The sequence below is a fragment of the Cheilinus undulatus genome, linkage group 4, assembly GCF_018320785.1.
Source record: "Cheilinus undulatus linkage group 4, ASM1832078v1, whole genome shotgun sequence".
Taxonomy (NCBI): Eukaryota; Metazoa; Chordata; class Actinopteri; order Labriformes; family Labridae; genus Cheilinus; species Cheilinus undulatus.
Window position 1 is genome coordinate 19,019,140 of NC_054868.1, and position 16,073 is coordinate 19,035,212.

General features: G+C 39.8%; 2 protein-coding genes across 6 annotated transcripts in view; one reads left to right on the forward strand and one right to left on the reverse strand.

The window, feature by feature from the left end:
- The window catches only part of pkd1a (polycystic kidney disease 1a), a 111,109-nt gene extending 104,258 nt beyond the window's left edge, over nt 1-6,851 (forward strand). For both annotated transcript variants that reach the window (XM_041784932.1, XM_041784933.1), the window contains exons 55-56: nt 936-1,262; nt 4,045-6,851. In XM_041784932.1, coding sequence (XP_041640866.1) covers nt 936-1,262; nt 4,045-5,100 — 1,383 coding nt within the window. In that variant the 3' untranslated portion in view covers nt 5,101-6,851. The remainder of the gene's footprint in view (nt 1-935; nt 1,263-4,044) is intronic.
- Nucleotides 6,852-12,147: 5,296 nt separating this feature from the next.
- tsc2 (TSC complex subunit 2) overlaps nt 12,148-16,073 on the reverse strand; it is a 45,369-nt gene continuing 41,443 nt past the window's right edge. For all 4 annotated transcript variants that reach the window (XM_041785142.1, XM_041785144.1, XM_041785143.1 and 1 more), the window contains 6 exons: nt 13,663-13,849; nt 13,425-13,564; nt 13,262-13,340; nt 13,090-13,181; nt 12,805-12,903; nt 12,148-12,708 (listed from right to left, as the gene is read on the reverse strand). In XM_041785142.1, coding sequence (XP_041641076.1) covers nt 12,541-12,708; nt 12,805-12,903; nt 13,090-13,181; nt 13,262-13,340; nt 13,425-13,564; nt 13,663-13,849 — 765 coding nt within the window. In that variant the 3' untranslated portion in view covers nt 12,148-12,540. The remainder of the gene's footprint in view (nt 12,709-12,804; nt 12,904-13,089; nt 13,182-13,261; nt 13,341-13,424; nt 13,565-13,662; nt 13,850-16,073) is intronic.

Consider the following 16,073-nt stretch of genomic DNA (forward strand, 5'->3'; position numbering starts at 1 on the left):
AGTGTGGCCTTCGATTTCAAAGGCACATCGATTAAGACGCTCAAATAAAATGAAAGAAATGGCATAAAACAAAGAACACCGTAATGCTGAATCACTAGGTGTATGAAAATCACCTGTCATATTAAACTTGTATTATAAGTAGGACTTCTGCTTTAATAAGATGAAAATAAAATGATTTATTTATTCTTTCTGTGAGACCTGGAACCAAATGATCCATGGATCGGTGCCTGTCCATTGTACAGTGGTTGGGGACAGCTGCTCTAAACCATTTTAATCAACCTTTATTTATACTTGAGATCATTGAGAGGCCCTGTCATTGACAATGATCTCGAGTCAATTACAGAAGAAATTCAGAGAATACAAACTAAAAATTAAAAAAAACAATGGAGTAAGAAAGTTAAGAAAGGATCAAAATAGAATGATGAAAATGAATATAAAGGTCACACTTACATAGAAAATTACAGACATAAGGTTGGTGGTTTAAAATAACATTTCTAAAAAGCCCCAAAGGTAAAGCTCAGTGATCCGTTTGATATTTAAGAAACAATAAATTAAATCAGAAAATTCAGTCCTGGTCTGGTGTTTACTGAGAAATAATAAACAAAAGAAATAAGAAATCTCATGTTCCTTCAATTTTTACCCATTTGCCATGCCTTTTTTAAACCTTTGAGACTTCCTTTAATTAGTGCTCTTAAGGAGGCTTCCTGTTACTCCACAATATTTCACATTTTTCTCACATTTTCACTAGCAACTACAAAAAAAAAGACTCCGCCAAACCTGTGGGCATAACATAAATAAAGGCATAACAAAAAATACACACTATAATTTTTAGAGATGTCCTTGTTGTTTTGACTGTTTCTGACTTGTCTAATTTTCCTTGTGTGAAATTATGAGGTAATGCTTTTAACCTTTACATCCTGTTTTCTCTTCTTCAGCTCTTCCACTCTGTCTTGGATGGCTACGGCAGTGTGAGCTCTGCCTGTCAGTCTCTGTTGGGTGCCCATGGACGTGGTCTTTTGTCATGGCGTCCCACCTGGATGACTAGCGGTCCCTCCAACACTTTGTCCTCGTTGTTGTTCCATGCCAGCTTTGCCGTTCTTCGGCTAATGTTGCTTTGGCTGCTCACATCTGTGTTACTAAGAAACTACCGACGTGCACGGGCAGAGCTGTACCGTCCAGCTGGGGATCTCCAAGACTACGAGATGGTTGAGTTGTTCCTGCGGAGACTCAAAATGTGGATGGGGCTAAGCAGGGCTAAAGAGGTACATTTTCACATTAGGACGGTGAAAACAGAGTTGCAGGGTGCTCTTGAAGAGAAAAAAAAATACAATCTTAGGTGGAAGGGCTGTCTCCAGGCACTCTTGTGAGAGCAAGGGAATTAAGATATGTTTATTAACTAAAAGCATGAACCATAAAAGCAAAGATAAACAGGAAGAACACTCCTGCATTTCTTGACACCAGGAAACCAAAATGCTTCTACATGTCAGAGTTAAAGTCGCTGGAGCTCCCACGATCTCAAAACATTTGCTCGAGTCCCCCATAGACTGATTCTCCTTCAACAATCGTAGCACCCATCATTTTTACGCTGTTAGATCTAGCCAGTGAGTGGGGCTCAAAGGATGATGGGTCCGCAAGGGCAGAAGGGAATTGTAGTTCCCACTTCCCTTCCCTCTGCTCAAAACTACACTAACCGTGTCCACACGGAGACAAATCTGTAAAACCTTACTGTTTTGTCTCCGTGTGGATGACCAACCGCATCTCACTTGAAACAATTACGTTCTACATGGCTTAGTCCGCTTACGCCGCATGTGCTGTCAGACTGAAACAACAATGACGGGTTACAGGGTTGTGTTTGTGCTGCAGAGGCTACTGAGCGTATTATGGTTTTTACAGCGAAATCTGATGCTCCTTTACCACCACTGAGAACAGCATATACCAGATGTTTTTAAATCCATAAAGTTTGTGGCAGTTTTCTGTAATCTTCTTCTCTCTTTTGGTGCATTTCTGTGGCAGCATTACAGCACCACTTATAGGTTTGGCATATATACTACAGCGTTTTCAGTCACTTTCGGTGGTTCCGTACTTATGCAGACATTTCCTGAAATGATGCCGTATTTATGGAAAACTTTTTCAAAACGAAATGGAAATATATCGTTTTCGTCTCTGTGTGGATAGGGCCTAAAATCTGTCTCTTCATTCACACCTTGCTGCAACTATAAATATTCATAAATGTGATTTTTTTCAAATGTAGTCAATGAAGAAATTTTAATCTAATCCACGGTTTTAACAAGAATGCCTGAGAGACGGCCCTGTGGTTTCCTTCCACTTTGTACATTATCTACATTACATTACTTTCTACATATCTTTTCTGTACCTGAAGCTGATGTTGTTGCTACTCTGATATGTTCCAATCTGACCTCTTTTAGAAAAGTTTTACTGAGAAAATCTGATTTTAGCATCACTCCATTATCAAACAATCAATCTTTATTTGTATAGTGCCAATTCATTTGCAAAGTTATCTCAAGACACTTTGTAAAGAGGGCCGCTCTAGACCATACTCTTTGATGTAAAGGCCTAGCCTTTAGCTCAGCACTTAGCAACATTTAGGGCTTAAGGTCAAAGTGAAAACAAATTTCTACAAAGTAATGTCAATTAAATAAAAGATATGTAGGGTAAAATAAGAGACTGCATAAATATTCAACCACTTTAAAGTGACTGACCTCAGTCAACAGAAGTCCTGTCAGTTGTTGCTTGTCTCACAATCAGTGAAATGGGGATAACCTGAGTGCAGTGAATGCATCCCAAGTGATTGTAGTATAAAGACACCTGTGTTTGGAAGATCCAGTCACTGGTTAATCAATATTCCTGGCTACCTTTACACCATGAAAACAATAGAACACTCCAAGCAACTCAGAGAAAAGTTTATTGAAAAGTATAAGTCAGGGGATGGATACAAAAACATTTCCATGACACTGAACATCCCCGGAGTTCAGTTAAATCCAGTAACGAAAAATGGAAGGAATATGTCACGTGTAAATCTGTCAAGATCAGGCTGCCCTTGCAAACTGTGTGACCGTCCAACAAGGAGAATAGTGAGAGAGGCCACCAAGACACCTATGACTACTCTGAAGAAGTTCCAAGTTTCTGCAGCTGAGATGGAAGAGACTCTGCATACAACAGCTGTTGCCCAGGTTCTTCTCCAGTCGAACCTTCATGGTAGAGTGGCATGTTGAAGCATAATTATGTTAACTCTTGACTAGAGTTCGCCAAATGGGAATTGAGACACTGGTCAAGTAGAAGAAAGTTCTTTGGTCTTATCAGACAAGAGGCTATGTTTGGCAGACACCAGACACTGCACATCACCACAAAGACACCATCCCCACTATGAAAAATGGTAGTGGCAGTATCATGCTGTGGGGATTCTTCCCAGCAGCCAGCCCTGGAAGGCTTGTAAAGGCAGAGGGTAAAATGAACGTGGCAAAATATAGGAAAATCCTGGAGGACAATCTTATTCAGTCTGCAAGAGAACTACAGCTTGGAAGGAGATTTAGTGAAAGCTACACAGAAATGGTTTGAAAACAACAAGGTGAATGTTCTGGAGTGGCCGAGTCCAAGTCCAGACCTCAATCCAATACAGAATTTGCGGCTGGCCTTGAAAAGGGCTGCTCACGCCTGATTGAGACCTATTCACACAGACTCAGTGCTGTGATTGCAGCCAAAGGTATATCTACTAAATACTGACATGAAGGGGGTGGGTATTTATGCAGTCACTTATTTTACATTTCATATTTTTATTTAATTGACATTACTTTGTAGAAATCTTTTTTCACTTTGACATTGAAGATGGGTTTTGTAAAAACAAAAAGAAAGACAATTCAAAAAGATAAATTATTTTGGCCATGATTGATTTGTAAAATCAGTGAAAGGTTAAAACATCCAAGAGGGTGAATACTTTTATGGGCACTGTAGATAAATTTTCATTTGCTCCTTGTTAAAAGTTTACAGTATTGACCTAATTTCTTTATTTGTCATTCACTCTTTTAGTTTCGTCATAAGGTACGTTTTGAGGGCATGGAGCTCCCACCATCCCGTACATCTTCTACCAGCGACTGTAAATCCCTGTGCCTCCCACCTCTGGACCGCCCTGACTCACCTCCCACCCCAGACAGCGTTGATGGAGGCTCTGAGGCCTCATGGAGGCCTACTTCCTCAAGCCCCTGCAGCCTGACAGAAGCCCCAGGAATCGGCCTGGGCCTGGGGCTGGGCCTCGGTTTGGGGCTGGGACCAGGAGTGGTGATGGGCAGCATCAGCTGGAGGGAGCGAGCTGAGACTGAAGCTTCTCTGAGGAGGCTCCTCCCCACCTTGGATGCCCTCCTGCAACAGCTGGACCGTGTAACTATGGCGACAGAGGATTTGTGCCACATCGAGTCTAAACTTGAGCGATGCCAGAGAAAAAAGAGGAGCAGGGCAAGAGGGAGGGGAGGAAAGAGTGAGGCAGGGCAGAGAGTAAAAGGGGAGGAGAAGGATGTTTCTGGATGGAGAGAGCGTAAAAGCAGCAAAGAAAAACAAAAAGGGAGCAAAAAAGGGAAAAAGATAGATAAAAGTGAACTCCAAAAAGACTATGGAAACACTTCTGCCAATACCAAAAAGACCACAGAAGCCACACATGTTCCTTTTTTAAAGCCTAGACCATCCTCTGCCACTGCACAAACCTCCGCTCCTCAATCATCAGCCAAACCTTCAGTGAGTGCCCCTCCACCCACGCCATTCAAAGAGAAACCTGCGTCAGACGTTTCCTCTCCATTGATTTCATCTTCAAACTCTCCCCCTTCTCAAATCCCAGTACCAAAAACACCCACTGCATCTCCATGTACTCCTGCACCAACCCCTTCTTTTCTTTCTACCCCTGCCCCGACACCAATAAGTGCGGATTGGGAGCCGCCAACAGAAAAAGAGACCCTCCCTTCCTCCAGCCTTTTTAACCACCCAGCTCACACAACCACAATACCTACACGCAAGCGAAAGCGCAAACCCCCACCCCTCAAAAACAAGGTGCATCCAAATCTAGACAGGCAGGGCCCTGGACACTCCAAATCTTGAAGACTCAAAACAGAAGAGAAAAAGAGGGGAGAGGAATAAAACATAAATATGGGGTTAAGGACATTAGGAGGATGGGGACAGCAGGTTTTGTCCCACATTTCCCCTAAAATGGAAGGGTTAAAAAAAAACAAAAAAAAAACTCTGCACGTTTATAAGCAGTAATCTGACCAAATACCAGTTAAGTTGTCTCCAAAACCAGGTGCAGGCCACCGGATGGTAACTAAACTGGTTTTGATCAGCCAAGTTAGCGTCAGCATTGAAACCAAGATATAGCTCCTTCTTCCTGAGACTAATACTGAACTCTGACCCCAAGTGACCCTGGAGGTCATGTGGGGTCTCTGACAGAAGCACATATCGTGCTCACCAGTGGACTCAAGCAACTGAAATGCAGACAATGCAGTCAGTTTATTTTTTGTATCTTAGTAATTGTGTTGATTTCTCAATTATGTTGTCCGTCTACATAATTTTATGTTTTATATTTTGGTCACCATGGGTACTTGTGGCCTGTCATGTTTTTGAACCAGCAGATATACGCACATGCAGGTATACTCATGCATAGAAATAACACTGTAGGCACAGATGGGCTAATTGTATTGTGTCTGCTGGGGTGCAAGAGCAAAAAAATGAAGTATGCAAATACACACAGGGTTGTTGGGATCCCAGCAGCCAGTTATTCAGGGTGTAGATTACAGCCGTCCTCAATGAAAAAAGAAACAGATAAAGGAAAGACATGAGGAGAGAAAAACAGAGTTGTAGCATGTGGTAATGGTGCAAGAGTGTTAGAAAGAAGAGAAAGTGGGATGTGGTTGCAGATAAAAGTAAAGGAAGCAGGAAGTAAATGTCTTCACTTATATGAAATGAACATGTATGCAAGTTCTCCCATCATAAAGCTATAATGACTCTAGGTCTGATGATTTTTAAATATATATTTTTATTTGTTGTGTTTAGTATGGTTGTAATGTAAAAGCACTTTTGTTCTGATGTAAATTGTCTTTTTTTGGTGAGATGTGTTGCAAAGTAATAAGCTTGGTGTTTAAACCAATAGAGAAAGCTTCACTCATACTGTATCTTATCTATAAACGTTGCCAAAGCTTCTGCATCATTTATGCATTCTGAGTTTTACCATGCATTGAAATTAATTCATTCATTTTGTACTTAGCACTTTATTTCCTGAAGGAACTGATATCCGATGCCATATTTAATTTTCACGTGTCAAGTTTTCATATGTTACAGCTACATTATAGAACTGTCCTAAATGTTATCAAGGTGTCAAGGCTATAGATAGCAGATGTGTTTGTTCTTTGAATGCTCTTGCTTTACCATCTTTTTAAGTCTTTTTCCATCAAAATACAGTTGAGGATGAAATTAGTAGCCCCCCTATGAAAATTTCACTTTTTTAAAAGTGTTTCCCAAGTTCTGTTAAACAGAGTGAGGAATTTTTAACACAGCTTTTCCAAACATCCTGGTTTTATTATGGATGCTTACATTATTTTACAATGCACACAGAAAAACAAAAGTATTTAATGAAAGCTACCAGGGTCAAAATTGTTAGCCCCCCTGATACTAGTAGTCAGTTGTGTCTCCTTTTTGCTGGATAAGAGCTTGCAGTTGTTTTTTTGTAGTGTTCATCAAGTCTCAGACACGTCCCCTGAGGAACACCAGCCCATTCTTCTTTGGTAGATCTCTCAAGCTCGTCTTTGTTTGAAGGCCTTCTTGCATTTACCTTCGTCTTCAGTTCACCCGACAGATTTTAAATGAGATTCAAGTCAGGGCTTTGTACAGGCCAGTCAGCAATGTTCACTTTGGTCTTCTGAAAGTAGCCATGTATGTTTTGGGACAAAGTGACAACCCAGACCCAGTTTTGCTGCTGACTGTTTGGTCTTTTCTTTCAAAATCTTCACATATCCTTCTTTCTTCATAATTCCCTCCACCTTTATGAGATTCCCAGTTCCAGACACACTGAAGCATCCCCACAGTATAATACTCCCACCTCCATGTTTCACTGTGGGGATGGTGTTCTTTTGTTTGTATGCCTCACCTTTCTTTCTTCAAACATAAGCAACGTCTCTCTGGTCAAACCTCTCTAGTTTGGGCTCATCTGAACAAAGGACACGCTTCCAGTATGCAGTCTTTCTCCAGGTTGTCTTTAGCACACTTCAGTCTGGCTTGAAGGGGTCTCTTCTGCAGAAGTGCAGTTCTTCTTGGTCTGCAACCTCACAGTCCATTCCTGTCCAGTACTCTAGTGATGGTCTTCTTTCAGACCACAATTCCTGACTTGGACAAGTCATTCACTAGTGTCTTGGCAGTTGTTCTGGGGGTTTTAGACATATCTCTCATTTGTTTTCTTTCCAGAGTCCTTGCAATCTTTGGTCTTTTACCTTTGCCAGGCTTGTTCTGGACTCTGTGGCTCTCTTTGAATTTCTTGATCATACTTCTTACTCCAGTAATAACTTTGTAGATCCTTCTGCTATGTGAGCATCAACAATTCTCTGTCTAAGTCTAAACTAATTTCTTTTGTTTTTGCCATGATGCTTTCTCTAACGACAGCTCAAACCCTTACTGAAGTTTTTATACTGTGTCAATTGCAAGACACCCCTCAGTTTTGTTGAGCATTACTAAGTTAAAGAACATCATTTAACAACAGTGGTTTGTTCTATGGCTCAACAAAAAGTTTAGTTCTAAAGGGGGTTATAGTTTTGACTCTGTTAGTTTTTGGTTTGTGTGAAATAATTTTGTATCTGTGCTCAAGTAAAATAGTGTAAGCATCCAAAAATAAAACTAGGATGTTTGGAAAAGCTGTGTTAATGTCTTGCTCGGGGCGTAGATGGCCTACTGGTTAGGTTGCGCCCCGCGTACACAGGTGGCCTGGGTTGTGTTTGGCTCCTTTTCTGCATGTCTCTCCCCCACTCTCTCATCCCTGTTTCTGAGTTCTCTCTGAATAAAGACACAGCAAGCCCTAAACAAATCTTTGCTCTGTTTAAGAGCATTACAAAAGGGAAATTTTCATAGGGGGCTAATAATTTTGTCTTCATTTGTGTGTATTTTCTGTGTCCAGTGGGCAAATCTCAGGGAACCCACCCCCTTTCCCCCACTCAACCCCTAAATCATCCAGGATCACCAAAACTGGGGGCAAAGTAGGTGTATTCAACCATCAGAGTTGACTGTGTTAAAATAACCCCGGACTTTAACTTATCTTAGCAAAAAGCTGGGAAGTCATGTCTTAGGTATGTTTTTATAAGAAAAGCGCAGGTGCTACAGGTACTAGCCACCATGCCAAAGTGTGTTTCAGGCTTATTGTCCCTCTAAAGTTACACAGTACACAGGCCTACTCCTTAAATGTTTTTATTTTGAATTATTATTGCTACCTTTTTCATGCTCTCTAAGTTGCATAGGTTGTGATAAGTGTCAGGAATTCCTGAAAGGAAGGGAAACACAACCCATATTTCATCTATGTGCGTACATTTTTGTATATGTTGGTGCTTTGTGGTGTATATATTTTTGCTTTTCATGATCAGTATTCTTAATGTGCTGCAGAAGCGTATGCATAGGTCAAGCACTGGTGTTACCAACTCCAAAGATTTACATTTCTCCACTCAAACAAATCATAGGATGCTTAACCGTTAATGCCTCTATTAGACTTCAGATCCCTGCTTTATGTGTATAGTTTGTAACAACATAGTGCCTAAGCCAAGCGTCTTGTCTCTTACATGCCTGTTTGATGCATTTTGTTTAAATTTGTCTTCTAAAGTGTCTAAGCTCTTCTTTGTATCTCCTATCTGTATTTTACATCTGTAGCACTTCTCTTGCTTTTGCACTTGACAAAGTCAAATAAAGATTTTGACAGCTGAACTGTGCATAATAAAATGGTTTTAGTGTCCAATTCTTCACTTAAAGATCATAATTCTTATGTCCAAAACAGGTTTTTTCAAAGTTGAGGTGCTGACCCCACGTGTTTGGCAGGGGGTCACAGAGGGGAGAGGTGGGAAAATGGACAAGTAAAATTAACTAATACATTATGTTTTAGCAGATAAGGTCACCACGATGCCCTCTATGCTGGATTACAAAGTGAACTGACTCCAGTTCATCCAGAACTCTGAAAAAATCAGGAATGCATGCAATTAGTCAGCAAAATGGTTAAATACGCATCCCTTTGATGGAACTAGTTAACATTCTAATCAGTTCAGGCTAAGGTTTTAATAGTTTGGAGTTTTTCATTAGTTTTTATATTTATTTTGTTTTCACCTTTTGTTTTATACTTCAGTTTAGTTTTAATCAGTTTTTCTGCTGGGTTGTTAGTTTAGTTTTTATTTTGCAAAATTGCTTCATTTTAGTTTAGTTTTTATTAGTTTTAGTGTTGGTTTCCAGAAGGGCTCATCACTTTTCATTTCATTTATTCAATTTTGATGTTTGTGTAAAACTTAAGACCAAACATTACCATTGTGTAAAGTCTTCTCCAATCAAATGAGGATATTTTACCCTCTCAAGGCATGGGCATGCATTTCAGTCATTATGCTGCTGTCAAATACTAAAACTACAGAGACTTTGTCTGATTTTATTTTAGTTAGTTTTCTAAGCACAGGATTTAGTTTTTGTTAGTTTTCATTTCCTTTTGAAAGCTTATTTTTATTTAGTTTCAGTTAACTAACATGATTTTTACATTTTAGTTATTTAGTTAGTTTTAGTTTACTATATTAACCTGTGTTCAGGACCCCAGTCCTGATCAAACGATGCAACATTGCTCTTTAATATGATAAAGAGAACTTCTAACTGCTAGAGCACTGATAGCCTGGTAGGACCGGTGCAGTTTAGCACTGTTTTGGTCAAGAAAATGGGGATAAAGTTGTCCAGAGGATAACCTGCAAAAAGGATAAAAGTCTGACAGTGCTAGCAATGCTGCAAACCAGAGATGGAAAAGGTACATGACTATTGTACTCAAGTAAAAATACAGTTAGTCTGGTTAAAATGTACTTAAATACAAGTAGTGTTCAATTTACTCAACTAAAAGTAAAGAGTATCTAATTTAAAGTTTAAGTTCTGAGTAGCTACTGGGAGTACTGTAAAATTGGATCTTTCCTTATTGGAAAAAACAAGAGTTGTTCAGGTAAAGTCAGATCTCTATAACAACAGTAAAATACACAGTAAAATTGACAGTGATAGTTAAACTAATATAGGCTTAAATTTCACACTTTAAAAGTATCTACAGTGCCATGACAAAGTATTTGCCCCCTTTCTGAGTACTGAATTTTTGTTTTTCATATTTATCATACAAACCTATCTGGCCCTTTGTGAAAAAGTAATTGCCCCCTGAACATAATAACTGGTTGTGCCACCCTTGGCAGCAATAACTGAAATCAAGCGTTTGTGATAACTGGTGATGAGTCTTTTGCATCTCTGTGGAGGAATTTTGGCCCACTCTTCTTCACACAATTGTTTTAACTCAGCCATATTGGAGGGTTTTCCAGCATGAACTGCCTGTTTAAGGTCACACCATAGCATCTCAACAGGATATCAGTCTGGATCCTGACTGGGCCACTCCAAAACCTTTTTAAATTTTTTTTTATTTTAGCCATTCAGAGGTGGACTTGCGTGGGTTGTTTTCCTGCTGTAACCCAAAACCCTTAACCCAAAAGCACTTGAGCTTGAGGGCACCAACTGATGGCTGGAGGTTGGCCTTCAGGATTTTCTGGTAGACAGCTGAATTCATTGTTCCATCAATCACAGCAAGTGGTCCAGGTCCTGAAGAAGCAGAGCAACCCCAGACCATCACACTGCCACCACCATGTTTGACTGTTGGCATGATGTTCTTTTTATCAAATGCTGTGTTATTTTAACGCTAGATGTAACGGGCCACACACCTTCCAAAAAGTTCAGCTTTTGCCTTTGTGTTCTTTTTTGTCAGCAGTGGTTTTGGCCTTGGAACTCTCCCATGATGCCATTTTTGCCCAGTGTCTTTCTCATGGTTGAGTCATGAACTCTGATCTTAACTGAGGCCAGTAAAGCTTGCAGGTCTTTGGATGCCATTCTAGGTTCTTTCGTGACCTCCTGGATGAGTCTTAGTTGCTCTGGAGTCATTTTGGTTGGCCGACCACTCCTGGGAAGGTTCACCACTGTTCCCAGTTTTTTCCATTTGTGGACAATGGCTCTGACTGTGGTTCACTGGAGTCCCAAAGCCTTGGAAATGGCTTTGTAACCTTTTCCACATTGATAGATTTCAATCATTTTGTTTCTCATCTGTTCCTGAATTTCTTTGGCTCGTGGCATGATGCGTTTCTTTGTTAGATCTTGTAGCCTACTTCACTTTGTCTGACAGCTTCTATTTCAGTGATTTCTTGATTCAACAAATCTGGCACCCAGGCCTGGGTGTGGCCAGTGAAATTGAACCCAGCTTTCCAAAACCTGTGGCTAGTAACAGTTAACTTGTGATTTAAAAAGAGGAGCAATTAATTTTTCACATAGGGCCAGATAGGTTTGGATTATTTTCCTCCCTTAAAAAATTAAATAACCTTCAGACACTGCATTTTCTATTTACTTGGGTTGTCTTTGAATTTGTTTGATGATCCCAAACAGTTTTTGATGTGTACAACGGCTGTTTTGGGATGTGGTGTAGAATCATTCTCTCACTATGTGTTTAGTCAACAAGGATGGAAAAAGTACAAGAGTATGGTACTCATGTAAAAGTACAGATACTCTGGTTTAAACCTACTGAAGTAGAAGTACTGATTTCAAAATGTACTCAAAAAGGAAAAGTACCTCAAAACACTCAATGACAGTAATTTGTTACTTACCACCCCTGCTGTGAACCATCGTCAGAGTGTGATGTTTTACTGTTGCAGAAACTTGTTTGGGTGTAGACTTCTATATTATGATCTGCATTTACTTGAAAAGGAAATTATACAACTAGAAATGTCACCAAAATAAATGTATTTTATTTTTTACTTTTGCTTTCATTGTTTACATTGTGTTGTTATCTGTGTAAAGAAATTTACTGCAATATTAAAGTGTTCTACAAAAACAGTTTTACAGAAGAGCTCAATTAAAACACTAATGCTTTTTCAAATTACTTTTATTCTGCACACATATTTACACACAAACACATTCTGCTCTCAAATGTAGTGTCTGTACAACTTCACCCATCTCACGTTGCACATGAGAAACATTATGATTAGTTTTAAAAAGTGCAAAGCTGTAGCGTTTCAAAATTCTTGAAAAATATGCAGAAATTACTGTCTTCACATATCAATACTTCATCACAAAATTAGCCTTTGTAAGCCTTGAAGCTTTTTATTTTTCCAATATAAAGTCCCAATTGGTTGAAGTTGAAATCAGTGTCTTCTTGAATTCTTTCACATAAAGAGGTGAAAGTAGACTCACCGAAGCTCTAAGGCATGAGTGTGCGTGTCTGTGGTTGTGTGTTTGTGTCGGCCAGGACAAGAAATGTTTTCAGACAAAATCGGTGAAATCATCCACTGTTGACACGAGTCTTTTCCTCTGCCCTGATGCTTCTGGGTTAGCTGTTTGAGTGCTCTGCTGAAATGACTTATTTTGCTGTGTGTGTCCTTGGGTTAGCGAGATGCCTGGTGTTGAACGAGACTGTATATCTTCCTGAGCCTGAGCCAGAGCAGAGAGATAGATTTATGAGAAGAATTTACTATAAGCTAATGATTGAGGTGAGAAACTCATTTTATTCTTCGTGTGCCTGCTTACCCTGGTCCTGATCCTCTTGATGTGCCGTAATCTCGCTAACCACTTTGAGGCGTAGGCATCGGACGGATTGGCTCTATATTGGTGCACCAAAGAGGCCATCTGCAGCAGACAAACAAGAGTTAAAGGTACAGTCTGTAATATCTGGCCTGGCAAAACAAAATTGGGTAAAAAAAAACAAACAAACAAAAAAACCCCCCACAATATTCAGAAGGAAGCCTGTCTAAATAAGTCTTTAATCCTCTGAATATATACAGCTGTGAAGAGAGATATGAAAGAGGGGCTTACATTTGCATGCAGAGCCATTTGTCGGACCAAAAGAGGAAGGTTGCGATCTGAAACGATTTTTGCCACAGTTGTGTCCACCAACCCCTCCAAGTCTGGAAGGAAAAGCAAAGATGTTTTAATAAAGTGAATGTTAGAGCAACAGAAACAAGAGGTAGCACAGTTATCAGCTCACCTTTTCGGCACTGGAGGGTGACCAGATTACATTCATAATCCAGAGGTTTAATAATGACTTCTACAAAGTTAAACTGACCCTAACAGGAGGAAAAAAACAAGAGATTGAGGCAAAAGTATAAACAAACACTGCAGATTTCAGAAACATATGAAAACATGTGTACCTTAATTGTGCCTAGTTTGTACTCCTCTCCAGAGTCGTTGTAAACCACCATGACAAAATCATTACCAATGTGACGCTTTTTGTTGCAGCAGCCTTTGTCGCTCTCTCTGTTTGGCATCAATGTGGCTATGTGAAAGATAGCTGCACAGACAGGATGGTATTACACACATCAGACAGGACTTAGAAAACAGATAAATTACCATGAACGGCATATTTTCCCGTCTCACACACGTGCTCACCCTGCATGATGTCATCATGCCAGCAGTAGGTGAACTCTCCGTCATCACCGTATTGATCAAGCCCTCCAAGAAAGATCTGGTCTGGGTCACAGTCTTTCAAATGGATTAATTTTCCCAGGCCTGTTAGGAAGGCGGCGTAGCGGTTTGATCCATATTCATTTGAAAGAATGGCAACTTCATTGTTAACCTGAAGAGAGAGGACAGGATGTACTTTAAAATCAGGAATCACTTTTAATGATTATATTTTCATCTAAAACTTTGGCTTTGGCTTATATACCAGGGCAGCTTATATACCAGCATGAAGTGCTGAGACATGAACACCATTACTGTATGTGTGTGAAGCTGCCACTGTAACATGCTGCATGGGACCTAACGTGATGAAAATTAATAACCTTCATTGCATATTGCAAAACGGCTGCTTGACCTTTCAGAAATTGCTGCACCATGGACCAAACTGGCAGGGTGGGAGTTTTTAACGCCTTCTCTTCCTTGTTCAGTCATAATGGGACATTGAAAGAAAATGGGAAGTATACTACAAGGGTTATCGTTAGCACTGAGCATTGGTTTGACTCCTCAGTGAGGACAAGTGACAGCTGGAAGATGGCAGAGTAGCTTATGGGTTGGGAGTCTGCCTGGCAGCAATCACTGCAGGCGGAGAACTAAACTACCGTATTATAGCTAGTAGATGCACAAACTCCAAACAGCAAAAACAGATGTGAAACAGCTTTACAGAAACCCCATGTTGTGGACTTTTCTGAACAAGATGAACAATAACATGAAGGGTTCTATAAACCTTTTGACCCCTTGAGAGATAGAAAAAGAAAACCAGTATACACTGGGGTGATTTATATTCCAGATTAAACTTTAAGTGACAGCTGAGTATTCAGATTTTTCAGTCACATGACTGCTGTGGAGACCTGGAGGGCAAAAAGAGCTTAGGAAATGGCAGTGATCACTGAACATTCTCTGGACCGTCAGCATAGGTTTTAACGTTTTCTGTCTTTATAAAATGATATGATTATATCAGCAGTCATTCACAGAAAAATGGAGACATTAAGATGAACAAGAGGTTTGGGCACTTGTGGGCCTTATACAGCAGCACTTATGTCACTATCTCAATCACTGGAAAAACAAGGCCTCACTAAAACTCTGCTTCAGTGAAGTTAACGTATTCTGACAAAGTTGCCAGAATGAATTTCTACAAAAGTACAGACAGATTTATGTGTTTTCAATGCAGTCAATAACAATGACATTTACGCATTGTAGGGCAAGACTTATATCACCATCAAAGCACAGGCGAGTGCTAATTACCGTAAAATCAGGCATCTGTTTTAGAAATCTCCAGGGGAATAAAGGGTTAAACCATCCTCTTGTGTTACCATTTTCAATTCATTAAGCAAAGTCCACAACATGCAGAGTCTGTGTAGCTGTATTGCTCTTTTAAGTGATTTATGTTATTTGTCCCTCAGGCCCTCCTAAAACCCTTTTAGGGCCTTCCAGTTGTATTTTGTGCTCTCACTTTGGCAGTTATCATGCTGAGATGAGGATATCTGACAAAGATGTTCATGTTTTAATGAATTTTGGAATTTCCACACTGTGTTGACCAAATGTTCAACTGTGTAGACAAAAAACTTCCAATCTTGGGCCCGTGGCCACATCTCTTCCCACTCTCTCTCCCATTTCCAACTCTATTGAATAAAGGCATGAAAAGCCCAAAAATAAATCTTAAAAAAAAACAAACAAACAAACAAACCCCCCCCCTTCCATTCTTGCCCCTGGAGCCTTTTTTGGCTACACGTACTATCATTAAAACCACTTATTTTCCTTCTACTGCGATTACAATACAGAAAGATGAAATCCTGTTAATTCCCCTGTAACCCTGTCATTCAGAGGCAAAAAAATTGCAAACACAAAGAATCACTGCCAGATGTTGCAATTTTCCTATGTTTGCAGAGAGGCATAATGGGAGGTAATTACCTTGTTTGAACTTGTGTAAAACATGTTATTAAGAAGTGGCCTTTCTTTAAATAAAGTCTTGATTTTTATACATAAAGAGATTGGGAAATTGTTTGTTAATGGGCATGTTGTGATGGTGTTAGTGTTGCACACCTGCCTGCTGCAGACTGGAATCATTTTAAATAGCATACATGTAAATAAATGATTACAATGTCTTGAAATGTTTTGAGTAATGATCGAGGTCCTGACCTTGCTGACATCTCTGCCTCCCTCAATAAAAAAGATCACAGTTTTAAAAAAGTTTCACTCAAGATTCTATTATGTGGACAGGTTAAACCCTGTGTAGAGAGGTGGAGATGCTTCTTAATGCTCCTTTCTGTGATACAGTGTATGCACATGCAATGAAGGCTGCAGTGTCTCATCTAACCTGTTTGACTCTCTAGATGTGGTCTCTT